Here is an 18637-nt window from a genome sequence, read left to right on the forward strand (position 1 = left end):
CACACCTTTATTTGAACGTGTCTGTGGCACTGTAAAATTAAATCTTTCAACTGGAAGCTTGCTTGAGAGGAAGYTGACTTTGAGATCCCAGCTAAAATTTGAAGTATAAGAATATTGAGAAGAAGAAAACAAACCAACTTTCCCAGGGTAAAAAAAAAAAGTTAGTTATACATTGAAATAAGGTAAATGTTAAGTTGAAAATTCCAATGCTGGAGCAGGGCACGGACTCTTCTCCCTGAGCAGTGGAAGAAATGTGTGATGAACTGATTGTAACCCCCATCCTTTGTCTCTCTGCACTTCTGGGAGAGGAGGTAGAGCTGGGAAGGAGGGAGGGGTGGGGGGAAGGCATTTTTAAGATTTATTTTACTCCTCATTATCCTGTTCTGATTTTGTTAGTAATAAATTCAGTTAATATCCTCAAGTTAAGTCTGTTTTGCCCATGATGATATTTGGTGAATGACCTCTCCCAGTTCTCATGTCAACTCCTGAACCTTTCATTGTTCTCTCTCTCCCATCCACATTGATGTGAAAAGCAAAACATTTCAACTCAAAAAGAATTTATTATATATTCAGGGGACTTTATCTCAAAAACACCCGCCAGCTTTTCATTTTATTATATTTAAAATAGTCCAGGTAAAGTTAGGGTCAAAACAAAACAAAAGCATTTGATGACTCAGTAATATCAAAATTTTGGCATATACATAGAGATGGTGGGAATGTGAACCTAAGAGCTATTCTGAGAAGGAAAAGGCTGCATTCTGGCACCCTTCATTCAGAGTCTCCACCTGCTATTCCTGTGCAAAAGTAARAACAGTTTTCACTGTGTTTTGTCTCTTCATCCCAGTCCCCCTATTTCATTCCACTTTGGGAAGAAAGCATTGCTACCTAAATGAAATGGTGAACCTTCACAAGTGTGGAACAGATACTGTGTTCTGARCTCAGCAGAGACTGCTAGAATATAATATCCCTCAAAACTTACCCTTTTTCAAGAGTACAAACAAAAAAGAGATGTTTTAAGTAAGGACGAAACTCTGGAGTTTGGTAATCAAAAATCCATAAATTAATTTCTTTTTTTAGGACTATAGTCTAATACTGTACAGGCACAATTATTTACAGAGTTCTGCTGTAGCTCAAYGCATTCACAGCAAAAAATGTTCATTCAASATATGATCATGTTTTGCTTTAACACTTAGCTAATAAAGGATTTTTATTCATACAATGTATTTGAAGCCAGAACTTCAAAAAACAAGAAGATTATTTACTCCCATTTAAAACAACAGTAGATATTAATCAGAAAGATCAGTGATGTTTTAAATACAGTACTCATGCTGAACAATTAGTTGTTTCATGCCAATTTTTCATCTTAYAGAAGCTACAAATACTTTGATATCCAAAGACTATGTAGGGCTTCTCCAGATGCTTATTAATCAAAACAATTCAGATGTTTGCTCATCTCTCTGCTGAATGTCCTCCAAAATTAGTTGATCCTAGAATAGGAATGAAATGAAAATAATCTTGGTAAAACTAAAGGAAAACTTTATTCATGTAAATGATTTGGGGAATTTATATAAGGAAAAGCAAAACTRTCAAAAATTAAAAATACAACCTATATAGTTTGATGAAAACTTTTCTACTGCTGTTTTCATGAATGTAAATGTGCTCCTCTTTATTTCYATAAAAGCATTTTTGCCATATTCTAATTTCAGCTACACAAGTGAATCTCCAAAGCATTATTATGAACTGCAATTAATTGCAGACATATACCTAAATGACAACTAATATTTAAGTTYAATAGTTCAACAGCTACTTCTTTTATAACATTAATTTATCCCACATTATTTAGAGATTCTATCAGGTTCATGCCTTATTTCACTATTCATGCTATACCATTTCACTTATTTCATGCTATACCATCATCCAGAAACTTCACAAGTTAAACAATTATAATGTAAGCTTTCACAAGCTATGAAACTATGAAGTGAATTTCTTAAAAATTTTTATTGTGGTTTCATGAAGATTTGTGAACTCAAAACTGCTTAAGATGTATTAATTTTGGAATACAAAGATCACATTTATTGATATGGACTAAAAATTGCTCAAGAGATAAATTACCTTTTTAATGTAAATTAAAAAAAAATAATTCCCTTATAATGCAAATTTTGCAATAAGGAGAATTATGTTTKCAAGATGTGATTGGTCAGGGTACTACATAACTTCATCCTGGKTCCCTTTCCCAAAAAGGGCTGGAYYATTCAWGGTGYCTTCTGACYAGGGCTGYTMTRTGACTCTATGACTATGATTTTGTTATTTTACTAATTAATCTGCCCCAGTGCAACTCCTACTTACATCCCTCTTGGRCTGATATCTATGCAGCTACTTTTGCTAGTTTTATGTTGCACTCAACAAATAAAACCCCGGAATAGCTCCCTTTTTATTATGATCTGTGGACATCTACATGGAGGTCTTGACAGGCAGATCATTAAGAAATGTGAAGTTGGACAGAAAATTTGGACATTATCAGATTTAAACCTCTGTTAAAGTATCATTCTGAAGTGAAGAAAGAACACATTTTTACAGCAGATGTACAGCATGTAAGACCAAGGCAAAATACAATCATAACTACCAACATTTTTCATATTTTGCTGTGATCCTTCTTCCAATTTTGAAATATCATTTTCATGTTGCTTAGTTTACAAAAGCTGCTGCGCTGAAAAATCTTGAGGGAAATGTTAAATGTTATTTTATAAATATACTTACCTGACTGTTGCCTTTGCAGAAGTCCAGGGATGGTGATTGGATGTCTTGACTGAGAGAGCTGTGGGGAAGGTGATGTAAATGGATACAGCTGAGGGGTTCTGAAATCAGAACTTGCCCATGAACCCCTTCTACTGCTTTGGGATCCAGATGATGATGGACATACACTATGTTGTAATCTTACAGGGGTGGATCTGTAAATGAAATTAATTAATTCATGTGRTTTAAGGCTACTTTTATAATAATACAAGAGGTTTCAAAATGATACTTCATAGTGCTAATATGTTAAAGGAAAATGTTATAAATTATATATTTTTACTTATTAAGATTTTTACRTATTTCAAGAAGCAGACTGACAAAACAAATTATGGAATCAGAGATGGAAATAAAGAARTACTTTGTTACATATATTTTCATTTTCTGCTAAGAAAATATATTTGTCTTAATTGTTATAAAGTACAAGAGTTTACTTTTTCTGGAACCATTTAAAGTTATTTATTGATAATAGTAAGTGATTATTGATAAAAATTCTCACAGCTTGAGGCATTTTCAATCTTTAAATGAAAAACCTGAAACATCACTTAAAGGTTGCATGAAAAGGTTTGATTATTTAGAGAATAGTCCTTGTGCGGATATTGTGCTGTCATCTCTAATTTTTATAAGAATGTTACAACAGAGACATTGCTACACTTCCTTATCATAAAATTACTACCCCTTTTTTATAGAAATATGACTGTAGATGATAACAGCTACAGAAACTCAGATTATAYCTGAACATTTTTGAAACAGGTGATTTCAAAATAAAACCTTCCACCAAAACTCAACACATTCATGTAGATGATAGCCAGGCTGGACAATTAACACTTCTTCAGATCTAGAATATAATCTTTAAACATAGAAACTAATACAGGCCTGATGAAAAACTTCAGTCTCTTATAGGTAACCTGGGGAAAACAGGATTGAATTACCTTGTAGATCCTGCTCCAATATTTTGAYTTGACATTATTAGAGATGTCTGAGAACTTCTGTAGGATACACTCCCTGTTAGAATCAGATTTTTGAAAAGAGGATCAATGTGAATTAYCCATTTTACTTACGAGATAACTTTGGAAACTAAAAGATTAGTACTTTAATTGAGTGATTTGGGACAAATTCATGATTGGTTCATTCAAGAATTAAAAATGGTGCACAATTACAGTAGTCAATGAGATAACTCAGCTGTCAAAAAAAATCGTATTGCACCATCCCTGCAAATCTTGTTCCATTTAAAACGTGTTGTTTCTTTCACCTTCTTTCATTTATTACACTATTATTAGACTATCAAGACAGCTGTGCTGAAGTGCTCTAGTTCTTCAGCTTATCTTTTTTTGGCCCAYCCACCTCTGAGAAGGAAACTTTCCTTAGTGCACCATTCAATCACTGTTTCCACTTACCCTTACTTTTGCACACACACTTAGATTCCCTCAGCACTGACCACTGCAAAACTTTATGGGATGGTTCTGAAAAGTGCTGAACACATAACTGTTCTACATATAATTTTACTATCTAATAAATATCTATTTATATTTAGACACAATAAAGAAACCAGTAAACCTCAGCTCTCTTTATCTTGTTGTACCTAAATTTACAAGCAAGCATGCATTTAGGAAAGCTCTAAGCATATAAATCAGACATAAAATAGAAAAAGCAATCTCTCCTCCTTAACTGAAATTGCATTGCAACTGCATGCATCTTTGTTTTGGGACATTTGCACCATGTAAAAACATGAGAGTGCTAAAAGCTCTTTATGTGGCTGGAGATGGATTTTATAAACTGCTGAAGCCAGGTGAAAGCCTGTCTGAGCATGGACTGCTACAGAAACACGCTGAATGTAAAACTAAGAAGGAGAGAGACATACAAAGAGAGACCTGCAAAGCATTAGCAATTCTGGGAAACTCCTCACAAATAAACAAAAAAGCTCTCAACAGACTGCACCAATTTCAGTAGGTTGTTATCCATGTCTCATTTACATCTGAGTGTTATCCAAGTTCAGGGTATGAAGGAATGAAAGTACGTAGTGCCAGGTAAAATGACTTATAACCTGTTACAGTGATAGGGTGGAAAAAACACACAACTTTCTGAGCAAATTCTTGATCTCAACTACCTTACTGTTGTTATTAAGTATTTTTTTTTAACTTCCATTTAGTTCCCTCCCTTTTYTTCATGTGATTTTTAGTATGACATTATGGACAATGCTACTCTGTTRACCATAAACAAATAAAATTATGAAGGTCAACAGAGGGTCAACAATGGATGCTGCAAGTATTCCTGTTCTGTTCAATCATACATATAGTTATAGTATTTTCTTTGCAATTGTTTACTCAGCAAAAATCAGTTTGGTTACACATAATCATCTACTGAATAAAAAAGTAACTAYGAGCAAGTTATTTCATATGTCATTTTAACAATTTACCAACTGCCGGACTGAAGTCTATGTGGTCAATTCCTTACACCTCAACACAATTCARATTTTTTTAGTTAACTGCTAATGTATGGATTTTATTTTATTCATCCTCTTAATGTAAGAGAAACATTACTCAGTTATAAAGTTTACTTTTACTCACCCATACGTCCATCCTGTGGTGGAGTTATTACTGATAATCTTGCTGGACCAGTAGGTGTCTGGAGCTAAATGAATGGCCAGCCATTAACAAAAGTGTAGTAGGTATATTAATTATCAAGAYATTTTAAGCAATAGTGTTATATTTTTGAGGTCTACAGAGCCTGCRTATTTCTGGAATCCCCTGCTGTCACTTTTGCTCATAGCACTAAAATGGAAAACCTAAGATTAAGTTACTATTTTTAAAGATCTATGGGCATGAGGGAAACACATGCATTTTCATTTTATTACTATCTGTCACATTCAGATAAGAAACATATCAGACACTCCCACTGTTTTCTGTGATGAGATTCCATTTCTAAGCCAGCATCTGTTCCTGGATTTTACCTCTCCTAATCAGGATATYAACACAGTGAAAAGCTCCATTCTCATGTTAGCAACRTCTTCCAAAACTTGCAATATCCTAMTTAAATACCAGAGCCCAATGGTGCTTTCAGACCACTGACATTTTTGTAATATTGAAATTTTAAGAACTTGCCATTTAATTTGGCATCACAARTTTAAAAGCCTGTATATGGCATGTGGAGACTATGATTCCAGAAATAAATTTTGTGAATTATTTCTTTTTGGTTTCCTTTGAGGAGTATCTGACTTGTACCATGCATCAAGCATATCTGAAACCAGCATGTGCATTAGAAWTGTCTTGAATGGGATAGGGGCAGAATCCTATTTTTTGCACCATTAACAGAGTAGGAGAAATCAAAAGAATATATGTGTGTATACATACATATCTAGAAATGTATTAAAAAAAAACCACTTACTTTCCTTATTGGTGAAGGTATAGGATCRATTTCCATTGCCTCAATCCTTGCAAGGAAGGTCAAAGTAAGTATGACATTGTAATAAAAATAACATTTTCATTATGAAGACAAAAATTATGTTAAATTCTAATGTTAAATTTGACTAGTAATGGAAAAGCATAATACATAATGCATAACACATATAGGTATTTAGGAGTTATTCCAAAACKCAGTAGCAGTAAGAAAAATCTATTCATTGATTCTGAGCTTTGGTTTARGCATTTACAGAGAAAGTTATTTTATAATTAGCATTGCTATTCTTCTATTTGTCTGAATAAATATGCATATTTATGTATTTGACATTTCTGTCTGCAACAAGGGCACTCTGAAACTCTATTTTTTCATAGAAAAACAAGTCACGGGCAAACATAATGAAACATTTTAGGTTGAGCAAGCTGTATATTCATTTTATTTAGAACTAAACGAGTCTTACTGACTGGCTCATCCCATCTAACTTGAGACAACTACAGTGTACATATACGTGTCTGTACAATGAATTTAGTTTTTCCAAATGGTAAATGGAAAGTGTCTCACTAATTAATCTGTCTATCTAGTCTATCTATTCATTCAGAAATTCTTTGGAATAAAGTGCATCATGACTTAGATTTTTTCCATTGACCACAATCTATACAACTATTCTGTACACTTGGATAGATAAGACCTTCCTCAGTTCTTTTATGTGTGCAGACACAAAACACAAAACCAGAAAATATTCTAATTTTAAATTCACTACAAAAACAATGGACTTTCTGCACAAAATATGTTAAGATTTTGTTGAAAATTAGCAAATATGTACTCACCTTTCAGAAGAGGAAGGATGACTAGAATGAAGAGAATAKGAAGAATAAACATTCTGTTTCCTTGAAGAAGCTAAAGTAATTAAGAAATTTAATATTAGAACATAGCTGTATCCAGTCACAGGTTAATAGTTTAGTTAATAGTTAATAGTATCTTAAACCAACACTTCTTACTGGAAAATGCATTTCTGTTTGCACTGGAAAATTGCAGTGGTGTAGCTTTTTCAGGAGGTTTCATACTAAAGGGGAAAGAAGAAACATCAGATATAAACTGAAAGCTGGTTTGGTTAGTTCATATGTCTAAGTGGTCCATAAAGTATAAAATCAAAGAATTTTATCCATCAATAGCAGTTTTAACATGACAAGAATAAAGATCAATAAACTTGTCCAATTAGAACACTGGTTTCATGAACTGGCTTGGTAAGGAGATCTCAATAACAATTTTGGCTTTAAGTTGGAAGTAAGTAAAATAATAAGAAAATAAGAAAAGATTAAGATGTATCAGTCATTGAGCAGGGGGATAAGGACAAGCTACCACTTGGCTACCACTTTGAAACGTTTGAGAAAAAACACTAATTCAATAAGTTAATTTTTACTAGAAATGGAAAATGGATCTGATGTCTGAAACAACTATCCATTTACTTCTATAAAAACATATGAGAAAAGCAAACAAAGTATGAAATTTCCATTGTTTTATCAATTAAACTTACTTTTGTCTGATTACATCTACTTCTAGTGCATTAAACTTCTTACCATTGTAGCTCATGCATTTGTTGTGTCACTTTCTTGAGAGACTCTTCCAGCTTTGCTATCTGTGAGATAATCATAGATTTAAACAAAATCTATTTGTGTGATATACAACTTCATTGTCATCCAGCACATATTCTAAAGTGTTGAAAGGCTGATTTCTATTGGTTCTAATCTTAAAACATCATTGCTACTCCAGATTTATTGGAGCTGTTATAGCTGTGTTATGGATCCATTAAACAGTCAGTCTGGAAGAGATATGTTTCTTTTTGGCAGTTACAGACTTAGTTTGATTACCTTTTGTTAAGTGTGCTGGTAATAYTGAATAAATGAATACTAGGAAAAGTGATTAAAAATAGTTTTCTTTTTCTTCCTATTTTCCATATCTAATATAAAAGTGATGGTATGTTTAATATGGAGTTATCTGATATAAAAGCTACCAATAAATGTACAAAATACCATGTTCCCATATTTCTCATTTCAGATTCAAAATGTATTCAGTTCACTGCAGTATCTATTTGTAATAAGCTTAAGTGAAAAGTATTTCCTACTATGTTAAAGACACAACCAAAAGTATCTCCATTAAAGAATGTTATGAGCTTGCAAAATTGAAGAATATTAAGGTCAAGAACATTAGGTCAGCTCCCTAGTATGTGTATTTTTTACAGTCTTTCATTATGTGAACATATATTATATTTTATGAAGGATGTAAAAATTTACTGAATAGCCTCAATACTGCATCTATATTTTATCCCTCATTTCCATTATGTGACTTTAATCCTTCACACCGTTCATATTTTGATTTGAAGGCAAATTATTAATTTGCTTGTTAACTTTTCATGCTCCTCACTATATTATTTGAGTCATTTAATAAAATTAGCTGATTTATAAAATCATATTGTTGGTGGGAGATATTACACTCTTTTTGCAGATGCAAAACTCTGCAAAACAGACTGAAGACAAAATATAATTTATGTAAGATGTGGAGTTTGGTATTCTTTTTCCTTCCTCCTAATAACAGCTAGGTTTGATTAAGGAAATGACCAGTACAGATGTCAGGAAGGATGTATTTAAAAAATATGTTGCAGAGCAACAGGGTAAAGACCAAAGTACCTCAAAAAAGGTAACTATTTGGTTTTCAGTATTGTGGGGTCCTAGCACACAACAGGRCATCTGGACTTGCCAGGAATATAGACACCAAGTGCCCACACCACACACATCACCTGCACCCCAATATCTGCACAACTCACAAAACCATCAACAAAACAGTTTTACAAAGACCATGAGATCTTGTTAGTTGACAGTGATAAGGATGACAAACTACAAATAAGGAAGGGAGCCTGAAACAAGGCAACCAAGCATGAGAAACCAGACTGGTGTTTAAGAGAAAAAACCTCTGCTGACCTGACCCAATGCAAGCAGTTTTAACATGCAAACAGTACAATGAATGGGTAAAACAACAACAAATCCACCCAAAACAGTGTGTCRTTGAAGCAGCAACCCACTATATTTTCAACTATTTCTGTACTGTGACCTGAAAACCTTCCTAAGGTCAAGCAGCATTTTTCAGTATTTTACAGTATTGTCTGAATATCTCAACAGTAAATAACTTAGAAAATTACAATGAAAAAGCATCAAAACTCTCCACAGATTCTTTGGAGATAATATCTCTATTTATGCTGAATTCTATTAAGAGATTTATTTTACTTAGTCTACAGGTTTTACCATCTGGAGTTGGTACAATAGATTAGAAGGGGGATGAAATCAGGATTCCTCCCTAACCTGGCTTGGAAGGCAGAAGGACAGGACTTTAAAAAAACTCTAAACACCACAGTACACTATGTCTGATCCCAAAATTCAGTCATGGAGAGGAGAGAAGAATGGCCCACAGAGCACCTAATTTTCCAAGCTTTCTATCCATGACAATCTCACCAGAAACTCTCCTCACACATGAAATGGCAGCTACATGAGCTTTACTGTCATTTCACACATGGGACACTCACTGATGGGTTGAGTCACCAATACTGCCAAGTGGTTTCAAGCAATATCCGTGGCCATGTGTTTTGAAATGAAAGAAACATCCAACTATTTTATTTAATATTTAGAAGTAGCTGAAAAATGAAAAAGRAATTTGCCTACTAACCTACAAAGGAAGATGCACAATCAAAAATTCAGTASCTGTTTTCTGCAGAATAACTAATTCTGTTCTTTCCACAGAGCTATCACAAATTCAGGGTACCAGCTTTCAGTCTTGTTCTTCATGGCTCAAGCTTCTCATTTATTTTTTCAGCCCYAGTCTTCCTGTTGTCTGGGCTTATCTTCTAGCACCCATCTCTCCCCACCTCTTYCACTTTCCCCTCCATACAGTAAATTGGCTTTTTCCCTTCCTGTCCTTTGATTTTCTATTAATCTTGATCATCTCACAACTAAAATATTTTATTAAAAATAGTTACCATAATAAATATAGTCCTCACAGACTTTAAACAATTAAAACCTGGAATTTATAAAGGCATAAATGAGAAATTTATCCATCCTGGTAAATTATTCAAAGTATTCCAATAAAAGATTAATATAGTTTCTAAACATATACCAAAGTWACAAGGCAAACATAAATAAAAAACAAGAAAATCTCAGTTAGAGTTACCTTTTGTTTGTGGTATGCTAATAAATGCTTACGATGTTTTTCTTGAAATTCTGAAACCTAAAAAATAAATACATTTATATCAAGCTTCACATAATTACATATACGTACCTCAGCAAAGAATTGATGGAAAAGAACCACTTCACAGTATTCAAAGCTTTTTGAATTAGTAAGTAGTTAACATATCTTCTTTAATCCTCTCCAAAAAAAACCCAAAATATTCTAAATTATTATCACTGATAGAGAAAGTCTTACAAAGTWAATTTAATCCAACATGACCTACACTAGAGCTGGTAGATTTATTTCACTGAAGTTATATTTTAACACTATGTTCAATAAAAATGTAAAGACATTAGAAAGCCAGTTTAGCTGCAGCGTTTCTTATTCATTAGTGCTAAGCAAACACATAAAATTAATGGCAACATAAAAAGTAATCTGTCTTATGGGCAATTATAATATGCCTTGTAAAAATACCCTGTTAATTAAAAAATAATTGTTAGACACACTGTCTGGTGATGTGTRAGCACTTCTTATGTCCAAATGAGGATCATAAACCATGACAGGTTAAAAGTAAAAAAGACAAGGTAGGCAAGACAAGAGCTTGAGGAACAAATTACCACAGGAAATAAATTCTAATAAATCTTCTTTCTCACATGAAAGAAAACTGCCAGAAAATGTAGKAATAGAGACAACCACGAAGAAGCACTCTGAGAATATAAAGGCATAATGGAGTATCCAACTTAAATGGCAACTTTTTATTCAATGTGGAAGAACCTGGGAGGTTCTCACTGAACACTTATTAATGGATCAAGTGTGTCTTCAGAATAACTGAGGCAAGAAATATCTRTTCAGAAGTGATGGCTCTGAGCTGCCTCCCTTCACTCAGAAATGAGTTCCTGGGTCTAGGAGAAACCTGAATTTGTCAGTTTAGTGCTCACTACCAGTCAAAAAGTGGATCAGATCAGTGGTTTAAAATGGAGTAGAGGACATCATCATTCCACTTTAAAAAATGCGTGTTACTATATCCTGAGTCTGCTTAACGTCTCAGAAAGGATGGAGTAGGTCTGAAAATAGTTCAGAATAATCAGAGCTGTGTAAGAGCTTCAGTAAAAGAACGATGTCACAGAATATGAATCTTCATGGCTGAAAAAAAGATAGTTGAAGAAGGGATGCATTAGCAGTCTAAAACTAATAAGCAGAGATGCAGTGCATGGGAATGGATAATTTTTCCTCCAGAACTGGATTCAAGAGTTGAACAAAACAGGTTAAAACCTGAAAGCTGGAATCATCATCATGACACAGTAACAGCCTGTGGACCTCCCTTCCATAGACATGTATGACACAGATGCTAAAATTCAGAAAACAACCTGACAATTATGTGGGGGAAAATACCCACCACAAGCTTCTGAATGCAGAGGCACCAACTCACCTTGAGAAATCCCCGTGCCGTAAGTTGTTCAAAGCTAGCAAGCTCTTCTGAAGGTGAATCACTACATGCCAGTTTTGCTCTCCTGCTTTCCTAAGCACCCACCATTGTGACAGAATATTAGATTAGGTAAGAGATTAGATAAAATGCTCTTATGGATGCTGGGACAAGTTCTGAACATACCTCAATGCCTTCATTAAACTTCAGTATGTTCCCAGCAGGTTGTCTCAGGCTACGGAAAACCTATTTTAGTCTTTTAGAGATTGAGCCCTCTTTTTCCTTCCTTTAGCACATTATGGAAGCAGTTACAGAGTAACTGCTGATCTTGCTATTAYACAGTGGGTATGGAAGGACAAAGGAAGGCTTCATGTTTACCTTGTGTCCCTTCTGCATCTGAGGAGCACTGCTGAGGAAAGGGGCCAAGCTCAGCTCTGGAAAAGTCTGTGATGCCTGGGGTACTGCAAATGTGAATCCATGACCAGCGCTGGAGAAAAYAGGCAATATTCCCTGGGTTATTTTTCTGTTGGATTAGGAAGCTCACCCAAAGATCAAACAACATCCAGCCCAAGGGAGATGAGAACTGACAAAGAAGGCTGCAGCTGGGTCCAGGGAGAATGTACTACTGGAGTGGCTGAAACTGCTGCTGAAATGCACAGGAAGAGCGACCAGGGACACCAAGTCCCAAAGCCAAACTGAAGAGATGCAGAAAATGAGGGTCTAATGGGTGTTGGTATGCACTCATTCAACCCAGATAGCTACCAAAGGTCTTGAGTGGAAACTATGCCTGAAGGAAGGAATCCTATCTGGAACTGACAGAAAGCCAGGAGGAAATTTTTACTGGAATCATTTATTGCACCTATCTGAAAAAAAGGGACCTGTTTTGATTAAAAAACAGAAAAAAAAAAGGGAATGACAGCACAGTAGACTCAGGATTGTAGCCAGCTCAGGTTTCCACCGCGTAATTTTTTTATTGCTATCATTAAGGCACACTACCTAGGCACTTCTAAGCTTCTGGCAGATCTAATTTTTCATTGCACAGCACTGAAAGTGATTTTACATCATTAAAATAATCAGACTAGTGGTCCTTAGAGAGAGTTTGAAAATATAAGTAGTGAMCATAATGAATAATTTATGTCTTCAAGAACTTTGAAATTGTGGAATGAAGGAAGTAAAGATGGTAATGGACATACATTCATTTCCAGTCATTCACTCATATACTTTTCCCATTCACACAAAAATCAGTAGGAGTTGCTGATTATTTCATAGTTAAAAAGTTTTAAGGCAGATTTACCTGTAATATTTCCTTTGAATATTTCTTGCATAACACAGGTATTCCCATGAACAGTGACTGAATATCAGGACTTACCTATGAAGAAAGGAAAGTATRCCCAGGTTAGGATTTTTATAAGCAAGTTATAAGAGCAAAAGTCTTTTGTAAAGTGTTTCTTAAATAGACTGATGTATACAAATAAAAAAAAGTCCAAATCAGAGTAGAATAATAAAATTAAAAACAAGCCAAATTTTCTTTAATGCCCTTATCAACCACCTGGAAGGCTTTGGGCTTTGGTTTAATTATATTATATACCAATATAGTAAATAAGATAGTAAAGGTGTTCAGAGGCCATTCAAGGAGGCTGCTGTGGCCCTGGAAGAGGCACTGCATCCAGACCAACAGCAAGGTTTCTGGCAGCCCCTTTCCAGGCTTTTTGGTCCTCCCCATTCCCAGCCACATGGATGCATCTTATAATCAGTTTTGTCACAAAGTCCTTTAACAGAATATTCCAATGCTGACTGGGATCCCTTTGTCTCTCCTGCTCACTGGGCAGCAAAATATTATCTTAGAATAAGATAGATATAATAAATAAAGTAACTGTTGAACTTTTAAAGTATTTTATGACTTGTTCTTTTAATCAGAGATCACGATGTGTCCTCACAAATGGTCACCTGTGCTTTTCAAAAATGTTGAGTAAGTGCTCTACACCCAAGCCGTCATTGCAATAAAAATATATTTATTACTTATGGTGATGAAAAAAGTGCTGCAAAATATAAAGTGAATTTCAGAATAAAAGTGACATTCGGACATCTATCCAAATCTACAAAGCAATGCAGATAATTTAAGTGTTACTTTAATTCAGAATCCAGGCATGCATAATCTGTTCATAAGAAAAACAAAGAAAATACAACTCCAAAAGAGTTATACTAGTTACAGTACTAAGTTTAAATAGTTAAAGAGCTTTCAAAAACAATAATCTAGGGAAAAAAATCTACCTGTAAACTGGAAGGTTCTCTTTTATGTGTTGTGATTATAWAATAGAAGGCAGGTTTACAACTACCCCAAATCTGAATAAAAACCCCAAAAATAATGCTGGCATACTTAGAYGATAGGAGAAGGCTGTCCCAGAAAGAAGGCAGCCTCCATGTAAGGAACCACCTTTCAAAATCCAGTAAAAAAACAACCGGAACTGTTGTAGGCAAGATCTAAATCACTCCCAGCAGTATTAAAAATCTCAAAATGCTTTAAAAAATTGTAACACTTTAGAGGGCGAATTATTAAAAAAAAATAGAAACTAGGCAACTTGTGAATGAAACGTAAGTTTTCTGGGACACTGAGAAAGCAGAAGGGTAAGTGCAGTCACATAAAAATAGAGTACTGAAATCAAAAAGGGCTAAGCTTTGCTCCACTTTGAACTGCACAAACATCTGGAAAGACAGTATTTCTACCTACACTAAAAATATCTTAACACTAGCATAAAGTCAAATATCCAAGATTTAATAACAGCCAAATTTATTTTCAATGCATTGAAATTATATTAAATTTTATATTTATATTAAATTTTAATGCAATTTAAATTATATCTTTTTAGTAATAAAAGGGACATTGAGTGATTTTTTTTTTATGAAAAGTAATTGTGCAAGGAGCTAAATTCATAACTGGGATTTACAATAGATCTGTATCTTCTGTTTTCCATATTCTSACATCATTTACTGTGATGTCTTGTGCAGCAATTGATGATGGCCTACATTGTTTGCTCACTGTAGAGCTTTGCATGCTCTAAGGAAACAGCTTTTCCTTGCTTTCCCCAGCTACTAACTTTTACAGAACTCACAGGAGGTAATTAACTGCATTTGAGATTTCCTCTGCACTTTKGAATTTGGTTGACGTTAGCAAAAGCATTCAAAAATTTCCAACTGACAGATGGAGACAGAAAAGCAGAGAGACAGCATAGTTAACTTACCAATGGTATTCAAGTAAAGAAAACACAAACAAGACAATAATATACCATCTAGAAAACTTACTATATTCATAAAAATACATTTAGCTTCTTTAAATGAAATGCATTCATAGGAGCCAAGCTCTTGCAATCTATTTAAGGTTCTATCAAAGCAATGACCTTGGTTTAAGTACCTATCAGATTTGAAAAAAACAAAACCCAAACAGCTTCATGCTGATGTAAAAACTCAAATAAAGCTTTGAGTAACACYGCATGGAAGACTAGTGGATGTTAATATGATATTCTGAAATACTGAACAGCCAGATTCTGATTTATCAAAACCCTTAACCATCCCCTGGGGAAAAGCAAATGGGGATCAWGAGACACAGAAGGAAGACATAAAGGTGACAAGAATACAGTACAGTAAAGATCAGAGAATATTTAAAGTGTACATGTTGATTACCCCAACATACAATTTAATTGGGACTTTTAACACATTTATAGGACCTCCTCCTCATTGGAAATTCTTCCATAGCATCAAGCTCATAAAGCTTACCAGGTATATTTCCACTCAGGTTCCTGAATTATAGACCCATGACTTTTTTATATGCATCTTTAATTATCATTCCAATCATTTTACCTGTTCTTAATCAAGGAGAAGCAATCATCATTAATGTCTTTTTTAAAGAATATGGTAATTTGCTTCCTTCCAGCCCTCTAGAGCAGTGGCAGGTTCTAATGAAACATCTAATACTTTTGTTAGTATCCAAATCATTGCATTTTTTAATTCCTTTTGCATTTTTGAACAAAATGATCATGTTCTGATGAAATATTGATAATTACAACTGATTTAACTTAAAAATTAGCATTGTTTTGAGCAAGGTGTTGGACAAGATGACCTCCAGAGATGCCTGACAGCCTATTCTTTGACTGAACAACRAAATTTGCAGCAACAATAGTTTGATATTGAATGCATATTATGTCCTTAAAATTTTTTATGAAGGACTTTTTGATTTTTTTTTTAATACTTGATTGCTGTGTGCATTGCTCCTATGTATTATAACCCTATTTTGCTGTTTGTTGTAATTTTCTTTTTTAGTGGCATTGCCTTCTTCACCCTGCAAGATTCCTACGAGACCTTCCTGTTAAGCTGTACTGAATTTTATTAAATGTTTTTAGCATTTCCATTTCATCCTTCGAAGGCATTGCCTCTTAGGTAGATATCAGTCTACAAAAATACAAATGTTTTCACAACCTATTTACTAAATCAGCTAAAGAGAAGAGTGCCCCTGGGAGAAATGGGAAAATTAAATATTCCTAATGATTTATCAAGAAAAGKAATTAAAAGCTCTTAATTCTCCAGTGAATAACTAGAATTCCCAACAATATTTCAGCTCCTTTCTTAATCACACAGCCAYGAGGAAAACAGTTAAGCTGAAGAGAAAATGGAAAAAAAATCCAATCCACTTAAAAACATTGCTGAGACATCATGCAGGTTTTCAATCCAGCCTATTATATGAAATAATTCATTATGGTTCATTTTCTGTGACGTACAAATGCCAAAATCGATAAACATTTTTCCACATTTTGGAAGTAGTCACTGATGTTACACAGCAACCAGTCACATTTCTTCAAAAGTTTAGAATTATTCAGCARAACCTGAAAACGTAAAAAGTCTCCATAGGCTTTAATCTGAAGGAATGCATACAATAAAAAGCTCAGCTGTCTAGAGCACAAGTATCTAAGTCTAGCAACTTATCAGTAAATATTCATGTCAGAGTCGGCAAAAACAAAAAAGGAAAAATTTTGTAATGCAAATAGTTTAGCTGTTAAGCAAACCACAGGTTAATGTAATGCAACAAAACTGAAGTTGATTTACCTTATTTGAAAGGACTAACRTCTGACAAGCAGTTTTACAGATCAAACATTCATCTTTGTTGCCTGTAAGGTGAAGACACATTTGAAATAYACATCAAACTGAATAGATATTGAATACATTGCAAATAGAATGGGAAGCTCCTAAACCTCTGGAGCTTGCAGAAGAAAGCTGCAAGTTACACAAGAAGTATGAATAAATATGATTAAAGAATTTGATCCTATAACCATTACACAGAGTTGCACAGGAAAAATGTGTGTGAATGTCATCAGGCTCTACTCCTGCAAATAAGCATTCATGTAAATGATTTTATGAATATCATTAGTGTCACAGAATGCAGGTGACTTTTASTTCCCTTGATTTAAATATAACTACTTGCCTGGTTTAATTAAATGTATGCTTAAGTGCACTAATGACTTACAGTCAACCTGATATACGGCTTCTTAGACTGGGGCACAGTCTGGTTCTCCCAATAAAACATATGAAACCTAAATGTCAAAAAATTAATCATTTTACCTTGTGAATTCCTCCAATGAGAAAACAATAAAATCACTTTTTAAAACTTTACCGCTTTTAAACTGTCTCTGATTATTTGCAAACATATTAGAAAATATCTAATACAAATACACATAAGGATCAAAGTTCATAAACATCTTTAAATACATTTTAAAGCTTCTATTATCGTTAATATTGAATTCACAGCAAAAATGTGAATATGTAATCTCACAGGTGTTTTTCTGCCAAACAATATTAAGAGCAGAAAGGAAAGATATTGTTCAGGTTCTAGGAGCCTGCAAGCTGTAGTCAGAGGCTGCATTTTGATCCTTATCCTCAAGAGCAACCCTGTGAAAATATCTAGTCAAAAGGTTTTACTCTGAAATACAGATTGATCATTTCTTCTGTGTGCCCTTACAAAAACAAGGGCATTTAGCATGAGCTCSAAGAGAAAAACATTGATATTTGTCTGCTGCATTTTTTTTTTCTTTTGAAAAACAGCTTCATTATTCCTCTGTCTTTCCCACATATTCTCATCCGAGAACATCACAGGAGTCCCTGAATGACTCTGGAATGGTATATAACACAAGAGCTTCAAAACATCACCTCTAATCTTCCCAAGTGCTGCTGAAAGTTTTCAGCAACAATACTGAGCCTTAAAACGCTTAAGACTACTTACAAAACCTGCCCTAAACAAATCCTACGCTTTGTAAAGCGGTCTTTCACTAATGAAAAACCATTCCTTTGCCCAAATTAGGCAGAACAGAATGCCACCTATTTGGTGGGGTCTTTTTTTACAAAATTATGAATCATAACCATCCAGAATCCACTTTTTATTAAAGCCTGCAGGTGCCTGTGCCCAAGGCTTGCTCTCAAAACCACATCCACCTGGAGGTGGACACAGCCGAGTTTTACTGTTTAAAGCAAATCAACAGCAAGSATTGGCAAGGCTTATCAGTAACATTAAAAAACGTAATCAGGGCTTTCTTTTTTCCAAAGTGGATCAGAAACGCCGAAGTTTAGTGGGTGTGTTAGGGCCAGTACAGCCCGCGGCGCCGGGCGCGCCCCAGCAGCCATTACCTTTCTGCAGGCAAACCTCACAGAAAACGTGGCCGCAGCTGGTGAGCACGAACCGCGGCGTGGGTTTGCGGGGCTCGCAGAGGCAGGAGTTACACATCACGGGCACGGCCATGGGGCAGGGGGCAGGAGAGCCGGCCAGCGGCCCGGGGG

General features: G+C 34.6%; 1 protein-coding gene across 1 annotated transcript; it reads right to left on the bottom strand.

The window, feature by feature from the left end:
* Window positions 1-1449: 1449 nt before the first annotated feature.
* RNF212 (ring finger protein 212) lies at window positions 1450-18599 on the bottom strand. Its single transcript, XM_057379123.1, has 12 exons — window positions 18488-18599; window positions 16916-16977; window positions 13116-13190; window positions 10402-10458; window positions 7764-7822; window positions 7185-7249; window positions 7014-7083; window positions 6175-6220; window positions 5358-5421; window positions 3723-3795; window positions 2758-2948; window positions 1450-1487 (listed from the first exon to the last, which is right to left on the bottom strand). Exons 1-12 carry the CDS (start codon window positions 18597-18599, stop codon window positions 1450-1452), a joined length of 912 nt encoding a protein of 303 aa, XP_057235106.1.
* Window positions 18600-18637: the final 38 nt, after the last annotated feature.

Source organism: Malurus melanocephalus, unplaced genomic scaffold (assembly GCF_030028575.1).
Source record: "Malurus melanocephalus ecotype Western Australia unplaced genomic scaffold, MMel_1.1 scaffold_389, whole genome shotgun sequence".
In the NCBI taxonomy this organism is placed as follows: domain Eukaryota; kingdom Metazoa; phylum Chordata; class Aves; order Passeriformes; family Maluridae; genus Malurus; species Malurus melanocephalus.